The sequence below is a fragment of the Oreochromis niloticus genome, linkage group LG9 (assembly GCF_001858045.2).
Source record: "Oreochromis niloticus isolate F11D_XX linkage group LG9, O_niloticus_UMD_NMBU, whole genome shotgun sequence".
Classification (NCBI taxonomy): Eukaryota; Metazoa; Chordata; class Actinopteri; order Cichliformes; family Cichlidae; genus Oreochromis; species Oreochromis niloticus.
In genome coordinates, this window is record NC_031974.2 from 20,330,792 (window position 1) to 20,343,952 (window position 13,161).

Below are 13,161 nucleotides of genomic sequence, written 5' to 3' on the forward strand. Positions count from 1 at the left end.
TGTCTCCCACAAAAGCAAAAACTAATTAACCTATGAAGCAATTCTGGACTTAACATATGACGGTTCTGGGTTGAACTTACGGCTGAAATTACGAAGTTAGTGATAAGAGTAACTTACAGGAATTGTTAAATTCGTTCCCGTTAATGTTTGAATTGAAATCTTTCAATTTGTCATCACAGTATCCTCTGCTGATGATAAAACCTAGTTTGCAACACAGATATCACGTCACCAGGCACACAACAAGGGGCTTTTTGGTGCTATCTGTCGATGAATGTAGCCGTCTCACTTTTTGTCTGATTAACTCTGAATGACTGCAGTCTTTCCCTTTGGACTCCTTTCCTTTTCCTGTCTCAGTACATGACCTGATATGGCACATGACTAACACTGTGAGATCTCTTGAAATTCACAGGAAGGAGTCCTACTGCACCTACCCCACTGGGCTAAAGACCTCCAGATGGTAAGAGGCATGTGTGACTAACTTATGCTGAGATATACGCCATATTCTGTTTCTAACAGGCTTAGATTTGCATTCATCACACAGTAACATTAGTGTGGTATTCAATCAGCTCCAGTTTCTTTCTACAGTATGACATGATCATAAACATAAAAACAAGGTCACAGGTTTTTGGTTCAGCTGTTGCCGCCTAGCAATTGCCAGCAACCTCCAGCAACCACTTGCCAACTGGTCAGGGACTAGCAACTGGACACTTAGTAGTGTGAAGAACTCAACTCAGGGCTAAGAGAAAGAACGTGGAAACTGTAGCAAATTGTTTATACCTGCAAACAGGTATAAAGAAGTCTTTTGTTAGAGCTTTCAAACACAATGAGGACTAAACTTGAGGCTGAAACAGCAAAAGTTTTGTTACATAGTATTAGTTAAGTTTCAGAGCATTTTCCAAATGTGAAAATAAATTTAATGTGAAAAGAAAACAAAACTATCTTGCTGCTGATTGGAGTAAAGCCTGTTAAAAAATAACATGGCCTTAAGGATGGATGCTCATCCCGTGATCAAAATATGTAGAGAGGGGATAAGTAGCACACAATGATGCTACTTATTCCCCCTCTACACAAACAAAAAACATTTAAAACCGATCAGATTTTAATTTAAGGCAATTTAATGCTTTTTTTTGTCATTTTATTAATAGCATTTTAAAGACACAGTTTTACTCCCTCAAGAGAACCTTAGAGAACTGGTGAGGTTTAAAAAAAATAAAAGGTGGTGACAATGATTTGTTTTGTATTTATTTTTTGTTTGCCACAACCATGGCTAACTAATAACTAAGCACCGCTGCACTATACAATACATAACTAATGTAACATAACTAATGCCCTGTATATACACAGACATGAGAGAAACTTGAAAGTGACTCAGTGCTCATCTTATTTTTTTCCCACTGCTCTCATTTCAGTTCTAATTTGGATTCATATTTCTCATGATCACACTTTTCTCTTTCACTGATGTGTTTGATTAATAGCATGAATTAATCTCAAAGCTGCATTAACAAGCTGCTCGATATGTTTGGGTGCAAACTGGAATGACCAAGCAGACCTGGCAACCTTCCAGTGACAAAGACAAATAGAGGGCTAACTCTGATTGCAGCAATTCTTCTATTTATGGATGCAAAGTATAAGAAGAACCCATAAAGAACTCTCAGATATTAACAATCACCTTGAAGTAGCTGTTGTGAATGAAAAGAAGAAAAACATTTCATTTTTACATTTAGGTCAACTGATTTTAAAAGGGATTATCAAAAGATAGGAAGAAGGGGCTCCCAGAGGATGAAAATATAATTCAGTAAAATTAAAGGCAAGCTTGTTTGTTTCACAGAGCTTGCACCTTGAGCTTTTAACTTTTCTCAGAGCAACATGCATATACAGAACTGTGCAAAAATCTTGACCTAGCCATTATTTCTTGAAATTTTGTTTCAAGGAGCCAGGCTTTTTTGTAATTGTTGGAAAGCAGTCTTGACGAATTCAAAGTTTTTCTTTGCACATTACCTGCTTTTACACTTTGCCTGACCTATTCACAGAATGTTTTGTTTGTTAAGACACTTAACACTGACCTATGGATCATTCAGGTGTAATTAATTTGGTAGCTAAATCAAAAGAAGAACGAGTGCATGTGTGTCTACACATAACATACCATTTAGCAAAGAAACAATTTGTTATGAGCAGCCTGTCACAAGAAACACTATTTGTTCCCATGTCATTTTGCACCAACAAATAACTTCTAACCAAAAACTTGTCCCAACTCCAGCATGTAGTGCAGCATCTGTGTCATGGTTTGAGGCTTGTACGTTTATGAGAATGCATCAGTTTTTTAAAAGAGGTAACTTATATGGTAACGTATATTTATGAGTATAGTATCTGTTTTTTTGTCTGTGAAGGTTCTCAGTCATCCAGGTCATCGTAGTCTAAGGAGCTTGGAAAGAAAAGCGTCTGGACTTCTTTGAGTTGCTTGAAGACGTTTCACCTCTCATCCGAGAAGCTTCTTCAGTTCTAAGGTCAAATGGCCGAGAGTCCCAGATTTAAACCCAGTGGGAGTTTCCCCCCAAAGAGGGACAAAGGACCCCCTGATGATCCTCTACCTAATCACATGAGTTTTGTCTTGTCTACTTCAGACCCAGCAACACACTCAGACAGAAACTGGTTCACCCGAAAGACACAGACGCAACAACATTGTCATCCCCTATGTAGCCGGTGTATCAGAGAAACTCAGGAGAGTTTTCTCCAAACACGACATCCCAGTGTACTTCAGACCCAGCAACACACTCAGACAGAAACTGGTTCACCCGAAAGACAAAACTCCTAAACACAAACTTAACAATGTGGTGTATGCTGTACAGTGCAGCGAGGAATGCCCAGACCTCTACATCGGAGAGACCAAACAGCCACTTCACAAGTGCATGGCACAACATAGAAGAGCCACCTCCACGGGACAAGACTCAGCAGTTCATCTGCATCTAAAGGACAAAGGTCACTCTTTTGAGGATGCCAACGTTCACATTTTGGACAGAGAGGACAGATGGTTTGAAAGAGGAGTGAAAGAAGCCATTTACGTCCACTGTGAGCGACCATCTCTGAACAGAGGCGGTGGTTTACGACACCAACTGTCTGCCATCTATAATCCAGTTTTGAGATCCCTTCCCAGACGCCTTAATGCCCACTCACATCCTGGGCCATCTGACCTCAGGAAATCACATGATAGGGTGGGCCCAGGTTTCACAATGAGCTCACCCGAAACCCTGGCTGATTGGGGCCCACACCCACTTTCACACCTTGGCTCATGTGATTAGGTAGAGGATCATCAGGGGGTCCTTTGTCCCTCTTTGGGGGGAAACTCCCACTGGGTTTAAATCTGGGACTCTCCACCATTGACCCTTAGAACTGAAGAAGCTTCTTGGATGAGAGGTGAAACGTCTTCAAGCAACTCAAAGAAGTCCAGACGCTTTTCTTTCCAAGCTCCTTAGACTATCTGTTTTTTTCCATTAAGAAACTAAAAAAAATACTTACTGTGCCTTTAAAGAAATGAAAAGAAAGCTTTTCTAAGAGAGTTCAGGCTATGTTGAAGAATTCATATAAGAATAAATTTCCATGCATGTTTGTATGTTTTAATAGGTCACTAGCACAATATAAAGAAACGAAGGCTAGCTCGAAGCTAAACTCACTGGTGGGGATTTAGTCATTCATTTAAGCATTTAATCATTAAAATTGCAGGTGTTTTATGATTCCCGGGAATATATCTTGTTGACCCACTGGTGTATAAACAGTCTAATTACAGTGTCATTGATATTTACCTGCGGTCTTCCTCAAAATAAAGGTTTGACAGCCCGTGGTGAAAAGAAACACTTTATGCCGGAGGGCGCCCACTTACACATGTAGGATCACACAGACTCATGCAGAGACAGAATGAAAGACGTATACTGTAGACAGAATGTTCCTCAATTTGTAAATCAAGACTCAGAAGCAGCAGCAAACAAAGAGCTCATTTATGGAGGCCGACGCCACAAGACAGCAAGGCAGGCAAGTGAGAAGAGCCAAAGCGTTTTGAATAACCATCAGCGATGCCAGGCTGTGAGGATATGGGGTAATTTGATTTCCGGTGGGAGATGATAACAACAGTTAACAGCTATGCCTGAGGGAAACTCTGGAAAGGTACAATGACACTGGGAGTAGGCAGAAAGAAAAGCACAAGAAAAAAGAAACAGGGGAACAGAAAATAACCCTGTGCCAGGTGCAAACTAAAACTATGGAGATTGCAGGGCTTAAATTATACATTGGAGTAATTAGAGCTGAGTTGGATCTGGATTCAATCTGATGAAAGGTGAATATGCAATCATCTTAGCAACTGCAGAAATATTACAAAACATGATTTAGAAGCATTCTCTAAGCAACACCAAATCAAAATAAAGGAAAAATCCTTTCACCTTTAATTAATGAAGGCGTTTATAACAGTGGGTAGGATGAAAGCTGCAGATGAGGCTGCAAATAACAGAAGAACAATCTGAGTGTTTATTAGCTTTGCCAAAGCTCAGAAAGCAGCCATAAGATGTCCAAGACTGTGTGCTCATGGGTGCTGGAAAGCATGTACAAAGCTCTCAAAGCTGAATTCTGTTGATTTGTGTTGTATTTGTGTACATTTTAGAAAATTACGTTTGCCAGTTTAACTGAATGCTCCCTTTAAGCTACCACTGGATTACTTTGATACAGAAGAAATATTTAAAACTGGAGGATTCTCAAAGCTGCAAGGTTTTGTGAATCTATGTGATAGAATACATCCAGACCTCCAGAGAGTCATATAAAGACCTACTAAAGTACTCAAAACTGCCTTTGTAGTAGGTCCTGCTACACTAGGTGAAAGCAATACCCGTCGCGTTGATACTGACAGTGATACTTGTTGTACAGAACAGGTATCAGATTTATATCATGAATAGCAGCCAGGGCTTTTATTTGGTATCGGTTTAGTAGGAAACTCATGGTACTGAACACCACTAGTTTCAAATCTTTTTCAGTGTATTTCAACATGCCCAAATACTGAGTACGAGCCAACTCCATGTGTGTACACTCCCCAGAATAAGGATAAAGACTGTAAAGAAAGTACACTGGATATTGTAAACACTTTCTCAGAAAAAGTGACGAGCCCAACTGGACTACTGTTCAGTCATTGAACTCTAGTCAACCCTACTTCTGAACCAAATCAAAGTAAAGTTCAATGTCGCTTTCAACAATTTCAATATGAACTCTGGGAACTACGTCACTATTTGCAGAGGAATTTCTGAATCTGTTTCAAATCTATGAGGTCCTGGATGGACTCTGGATGTCAGCAGTTAACGTGATTTTCTGTGCGTGTACCTGGCAGTTAACTGTCTTGATGCATGCTCGGTCATCCAGGTAAGACAGTAACAGAACGTTCAGATGAAGAGAATCAAATTTCTACACTAAGACACAGTCCGATTGTGTCTTATTGCTGTTTCATCACAGTCTTGCTCTGACTGTGAGTGGCCGCAAACCTCATCCCCATCGGAGCAACCATTTCAAAGGCAACAAGACCGCAAGTTAATTGCACATGGTCATGAGGTCCAACCAGTTTTCCCTAGTTTAGCATTATGCAAGATTATTATTACTCAGTTACAATTTTTGAAATTATTGCAGTTTCTTATAAATGGCTCTAAATGCAAAAATAAAACTATAATAATGTTTAAAAATACTGGCAGCTGCTAGTGCTACCCATCAGCCTCCCATTCGATGCACCAGTAGTATTGATTTTCACATATTCTTGGGTAATGCATCAGAGAACAACCCCAAGTTGTTCTCTGATGCATCCGGAGCGTGCATCGGTGTGTGAATGTTCGAAAGCAATTACATAGGAAAAGTGAAGAAAAAAAGTGCTTGTATGAATGAGTGAATGAGGCAAGTTGTATAAAATTGTTCTGAGTTCTCAGAGAAGAAGAGCCCTATATGAGAACCAGTCCATTTACCAATCCTAGGTGACTTCCTTCTCGAGTTATTACATTCAGAAGATTTTCTGAAAACATAACCTCTGACCTATGACCTTGAGGTCGAGGTCACTGAGAGTGGAACTTGTCTGAGACTTTCAGTAGATGCATCTATGGTATGAATTAAAAATTTTCCATCAACTTGTTTTCAAGTTATCACATTCACAAGTTTGGTTGTCCAAAATTGCCCATAAGTCAATAAGACTCAGTCAGAAGTCAGTAGAACTTACTAAGTGCAGGTTAAACATTGGGAAATATGCAGTGTTATTGTAACCTTTCTGTTTTTATGTGTTTCTGCGTGTTTACCTGTGGTGGCCGCTCAGGGATGGGTTCATTGCGGAGGGCTTGCAGGGCCTTCATGGCAGCGTTGTGTCTGGCTGCTTGGCGAGTGCGTCCCTCACCAATAAACTCATGACTCCCTACAGACAGCTGCACATAGAAGATCTTAGGAACAGGATAATGGTACCTGTAATAAAAAACAAACAAACAAACAAAAAACAAAGAAACATTAGCAAGAAGAGAAGATTTATCACGAAACGAGTAGCACAAAATATGGCAGATCAGGAGTGCACATTAAAGGACATTAGACAATCAATGTGTCGTCTTACCCTTAAGCGAAGGTTTACATCCGCTTTAAAAACAGATGCTAGGGAAGGAACTGGCTCTAACATAATGAGCCAAGTTATCAATTCTCACCGTTTACACCATTTCCAAATTAAAGGCCCACCACTTCATCAGGGTCAATTACTACACAATAGCCTGTTGGCCAACCACTTGAAAAATGCAGTGCTATTGAATCTCAGCTCAGGCATGCAAAACAAAGCGCAGGGACATATATCCTCTCCTCTTTCTTCTTGCCCCAAACATAGATTATTCTCTCTTTCTTTGGGTCCTGACAGAGTGGGACTGAGCTGTCACTGAGCAGATTTAGAGGTCTGCGTGTGTGATACCCCCCTCCCGGGTCAGTAGGAGAAGGGCTGAGAACGTCTGCTGGACTGAGGACAAGGAAAGAGAAATAGTGGGAAAACTAATAAGAGAAGAGAGAAGGTTTTTTTTAATATCCGCCGCGCTGTTCGCTTTCTTCTCTGCCAATATACACTTATACTCACAAGGACATACAGACACCATATGTGGTCGACACAAATGCATAGCAGCAGTTAAGATTTATGGAAATGGGTCTTGACTCGAGTCTGGTTCCCAAACTATATTTAATTTTTTCGTAAACTTTTATATCTATACTAAGTAAATACAGTGACATCTTTGTCTTGAACTGAAACTGCCTTTAGAGATATGCAGCTTTCCTTTTTTTGTGTACACATTTCTATAGAGCAACATTCCACTTGGCGTCGTAGCCCTAATAACTGATTGGGTGCATGTGGGAATTTGGGGCAACCCAAGAAGCTTGATGATGCTGGACAGGAAAATCAGCGTGCACTGGAAACGTTTGCAGTTTTTATTAAATGAAAAGGTATCAAGAAAAGCTAACCCTAACCCTTTCGATATGTATGAAAGCTACAAACACCCTGTTGTGTGTACTCAAATTTAATAACTAAGACCTTACGTTATCATTCATTTATTATCTAGTGTAGTAAAGTACAACAACACAAAGAGTTGCCATGCTAGCAGCTTCCAACAGTGGAGCACTAAGCTAATGATAACATCACAATGCTAACAACTTACTGAAATTTACCATATACACAATATGAGTTGGGGATCACAATATGGGGATCATGACCTCAGTTTTTAGGGATCATCCTTATGGGGATTAGATATTTGTCAGGGATTTATCCTAATCTCAAAAATTACGGTGGCTCCACCGTGTCGTCATTAAAAATTCACCTTACTTGCAAAAGTTCCCCAGTTTGAGATAGGGAGGAGACACACATTTTAAAAAAAGCTACTGTGCTAGTGCCAGTAGCTAGGATAAATGGGTGGGATAGGTGAGGAAGAGCAACTGGCATCAAAACCTGTGCCAAATTAAATATTAGGATCCATCCACGTTGGTGATCTCTTGGGGAAACAAGGGAGTAACCTTAAGTACCTTCTTAGTCAAAAACAATTCACTGTGGACAGTTGTGGCCAAGTGTTTGACGTAGTGACAAACGTGTTCTTACTTTTAAATTCAGGCTTCATCGACTCCTGCCTTGTTCCAAGATGTTATTACTTTGGAAAATCCAATTTTATCATAACTGATGGAAACTGTAGCAAGTACTTATGTAATTAAGAACCAATAATAAAATCTAAATTGAAGACTTCATTAAGATTAACACTGATAATTGTTTTAGAGTATTCAATAAAAACACTCATTCATTACTTACAGCATCACAAAGGTCTCCTAGAAGAACTTCGAGCCATTTGGCAACCATCTTGGTAAAATTTCCGAGAGATTAGCTCAAGTTAACAAGAAATGAGTGGGAGAGGCATAACTTTGACTTCAATACTTCACGACTCACCAATGAAACTTGATAAAATGTATAAATATTTGGCTGATTGTGACACAGATTAGGGTTTAAAACACATTTTATGCCCTCACAAATTAGACTTCTGTTACAGGTTCCTGGAGTTTGTTGACATTACAGCTTTACTTATCGCTCAATCCAAAGCATCTGAACAAATGCCACAGTCATGAACCTCTATGTGTAACAACATGACTCACTTGGCATTACAGCTTTTCCCCATGTTTTTCTTCCCAAAATTATTGAAGATAACACATCTTTTACAGTTACACAGTGCTTCTTTTTCTCCTCCCTTTTCCCTTTTTTGTCTTGAATTTTCTTAATGTCTTGCTCAGCAGGCCCAAGAATGAGTCAGCATATTACTCCCAGAATTCCAGCAGGTCTTTCTCCAGCCCACAGGCCTCCTCTCATCCGTCTGCTCTCAACTCCTGGCCACAGGGGCCTTCCCTGGGCGGGGGCCTGCCTGGCCCTCACACGTCAAGTGTGGCCCCAGGGTCTCAGAGGACATGCCAAGTGCAACATGGGCTCCAGCCAAAAGTGCAGAGCTGAGATGGGAGCAGCTGGGGCTGAAGCACTGAATACAGGTGCAGAGAAGAAGAGAGAGCGGGGTAAGAAAGAGAGAGAGGAGTGAGACTGAAGGAGAGAAGAAGAAAGGGAAAGAAAAGAAAGGGAGAAGAGAGAGAGGGGGACGTGGAGGGATGCCTGTGGGAGACTCGACTCCACAACGTGGGAAAGTAGTGGCTTACACACAAGCAAGTAAGCCAAGAACACAGGCGAGCACATATACACTCCGAAAAAATTACACACACACACACACACACACACACGGCAGGAAAATCACATTAGTGCTTGAAAGAGAAACACCTCAGCTAAACCAGCATGGTCTGTGTTATCAATCATTATTTTTGTTGTTATTACTGCTACAGAGAGCAAATTGAACCAGAACACCTGAGGGAAAGTGTGGAAAAATCTCAAAGGGAAGAGAAAAACTATTAAAAAAACAAAAATTGTGTCGGCTGATGACGCAGATGAGTGCATGTGCGTATCTAGTTATGACTCAAGGGAAAAAAAAACCTAATGCTGCAGCTCAATCAAATGATAACTCATCAATGTTCAGCAGTGAGTAATGAATTTGACTTTGAAGGCACAACCTTCCCTGCGGCTCTCTTTGATGTTGGCCATGTGATATTACTTTTTCATCTTAATCATTCAAAGACTTATGTCTGAACATACAAAGAGACAGATACATTCAAAGGTTCTAGTTTTTTTTCAAGGCCACACACAGGCCTGCTGGGAAATTGGACATTTGGTGACATTTGAGCTGGAAATCATTTTCAGTTGCATGAAAAGTATTTCCTTTCTAAATCGTTATATATGTTATATATGTTCCTAAATGAGCTGATTTCTCAGCCTCTACCTTGACATTTTTATTATTTCTCAGTATATTTATATTCACAGTAACAGACTTGTTTTCATTGCCTGTAAGTCATATTTCTTACACTGACGATATCAATGTTCACGCACTCACACAGAGAAAAATACCACTATCAGAGAGCCTTTACCAAAGGAAATTTAATGAAAATATATCATTCTTAAAGCTAGTTTTTCTCGCCTTCATTTTTTAAGTTAAGCATCATTAAATATAAGACACCCATCACCAAAATTAATGAAATCCATTCTGCACAGTCAGTAAAAATAAATAAATAAATAAAAATCAATATTATCAATAATGTAATTCAAGATGGCTCAAGGACTTATAGAGATGGCAGAAAGAGAAAAAACAAAAAGGTAAACATTACCTCAGAAACACTCCACTAACATGATGTCATTCATCTGTTCTTCGGTTATTTGAAAATATAGTGCAACAATATAATTTGTTATATAAAAGTGCATGTTACATATAAATGAACTCATTTATACAGTGGAAAGATGAATTTGTTATTTTTTTGCAGATTTACTTCTGTGTTGAGCTGTTGCTCTGAAAACATTTTTACAGTTGGGCATAGATCTATGCTGCTGGGTTCATTTGATTATGCATCGTAATTATAACACACATGTTCTTTAAAATATGTTTTTAAAAAAGCTTCCTTTGGCTGGTCTCTTATTTCTAAGGGGTCGCAACAGTAGATGGATCTATATTATTGATTTGGCATAAATATTTCGGCCGGTCTTGAAGCAGGGAGGAGACGCACATCCTTTGTGTGTTAACTGAATGTGTTAACCACTACACTATGGTTAAACAAACATGTATTGCATGGGACAGTATTTTTAGCCAGTATCAGTATGGTGTCATAGGTCATATTTCACATTAGAGTACAGTGGAACCCCGGCTTAGGAAGACCCCCTTTAACGAAAAATTCAAGTTACGAAGGGACTTAACGGCAATATTTCTGCCTGTGGTACGGCAAAATGCCCGCGTAACGAAATCTGCTGGCTCTGATTGTCAACGGCAGAGCTGCAAGAGTTGGAGGCGATGCAGCACTCATCAGTACAGCAACAATTCAGCGAGGAGGAGGAGGAGGCCGTCATACCATCGGCCGATATCAGGACATTCTCCGCGATTATCATTGCACAGTGTACGTATTACGTACGTGCGTAAATGGAAGTTTTAGTTTTAATGTTTAGAATGTTATGTACATGTACACATACGTATGTATGCATGCATACATATGCTTTCTTCAGCCTCCACCACCTCCGCCACCTCCTCCTCCACCAAGAACTTCGTCTTAAGCCAGCATCGCCTCACTCAAAAGGCGATGGAAAAAGGTGCTTCGACTTACGAAAATTTTGACTTACGAAAGACCCTCTGGAACGAATTCATTTCTTAAGTTGGGGTTCCACTGTATTTTTTCTCTAACAAAAGTCTTTTGCTACAAAAGTTCTAAATCAGCTCTTGGCTGACGGCTAAGACTGTACTAAACTAGATGATCCGTACTCTCTTCAAACATGTTTGACTAACAAAGCCTAATTTGGTGCGCCCCATGCCCCCGGCCCTCTTAGAGGAAGTACAGCTCATAACTTTCACTGGAAACAGTGGGGAACAAAACATTAACATAAGATTAATACAACATGGCGGAAGTGGTGATTAATGTAGCAAATTATGAGCCCCTTAATACCAATCATCATGGGTTTGAGTTTAAATAGAAGTTGCATCACCTTCTCACTTCTTTACCATCTTGAAATTACTACTTTTAATATTAAATTGCACTACAGCTTGACCGGAAAACACCGGTGTCATAAATTTCACAAGGCAATGAGTTTAGTCCAGAATCTGAATCCAAAAGAAGCCCTTTGGGACATGGCAGACAAAAAAAGATTTACAGCATGAAATGCAGCTGACGACTCCGAAGAAAGGAAGAGATGCTGTCGAGTCAGTATTCACCAGAAATTCAAAAGAATATTTACAACAACTTGTGAAATCAATGACATGATGAGTTAAAGCTATTATGAGAGCAAAGATGGGCTTTACAGATTTGAAAGAAATCTATTACACTCATTTCCAGAATAATTCTTAGACTCTAATAATGTAGCTTTGCATCACTCACAGTTAAACCTTATTTAACGCACACTGGATCTTTACAAAGACACTCGCTTCATCCACTATTTGAAACCAGCACTTATATCCTTCACCTTCCTTATTAGCCAGCTTTCATCTGACTGGATGCCCCTCTCAAACAGAAGGTTTCAACAGGAGGTGGGTGGGGCCTCTGTGCTCACAGCGGCAAGTCTGGAGCGCCCTCGGTGGCTGTATAAAAGGCAGGGCTGTGGTGATGTCACAGTTGGCTCACAAAACAACCAATGTGGCGACCATAATGGGCCCTCTCTGCTCTCACTGACTTTACTAGGAGCAAAGGTTAGAAAAAACATCCTGAAACTCAACATTAGAGCATTTTTAAGATCAAGGATTACTTGCACGTTCATTGACATTGTTATTTTTATAACTTGAGGATGAATGATTATAAGGGTCAATGACAGAAAATAAGGAAAATCAAAAAAGCTCTGTTTTAACAAAGGAAAAATACTAAGACCCATTCCATTTTGCCCATCTACAATAAGCTTTAAAGTAAGTAAAGCATCGTTTATGTGTTCCTCTTGTACATGGGATGAAAAGGTGACAATTCTGCTACAACAAAATGCTGCAATGAGAAAAAAGTGGGCCAATCAGGCACAGATAAATGACAGAGCATGAATGAGGGAGGGTACTGGCCTACTTGTCTTCCAGGGTCACTGAGCTTTAACACCAAGATCTGCTAACCACACATGCAAACATGAATAGCGGTATGTATGGAACCACATTTACACACACACTAAGCTTTTTAAGGGGGATGGGACTGCACTGGAAGCAAAAGGGTGACAGAGATCTGGGGGGAAAAAAAATACAAAAACTTGGACAGACTCATTCTTCCACCAGCTGCATTTTCTTCCAAACTCCTGCCAGACCTTTACTTGTTTTCTCTCCCTCCCAACTTCCATACTTCATTCCCTGTGTCCATCATTGATTGCTCTCCTTCCCTTCAGCCTCACGCGATTGCACATGCAAAATACAAAGCGGTGTGAGAAAATAGCCCATGTTGTCAAGTAAACACAGTTTTCAAAACATCTTGTGTCATGGTGTTAGGTTGTGTATTAAGATTTCTTTGGACTCTGTCTGAGGTTACAAACCACTAATCCACATGGGAGAAGCTGATCCAGTGTGATGTTCGAGGAGT

General features: G+C 40.0%; 1 protein-coding gene across 1 annotated transcript in view; it reads right to left on the reverse strand.

Annotated features, from left to right (window-relative positions):
• The window catches only part of stau2 (staufen double-stranded RNA binding protein 2), a 102,566-nt gene that overhangs the window by 74,194 nt on the left and 15,211 nt on the right, over window positions 1-13,161 (reverse strand). The window contains exon 6 of the mRNA XM_005471792.3: window positions 6,303-6,462. Coding sequence (XP_005471849.1) covers window positions 6,303-6,462 — 160 coding nt within the window. The remainder of the gene's footprint in view (window positions 1-6,302; window positions 6,463-13,161) is intronic.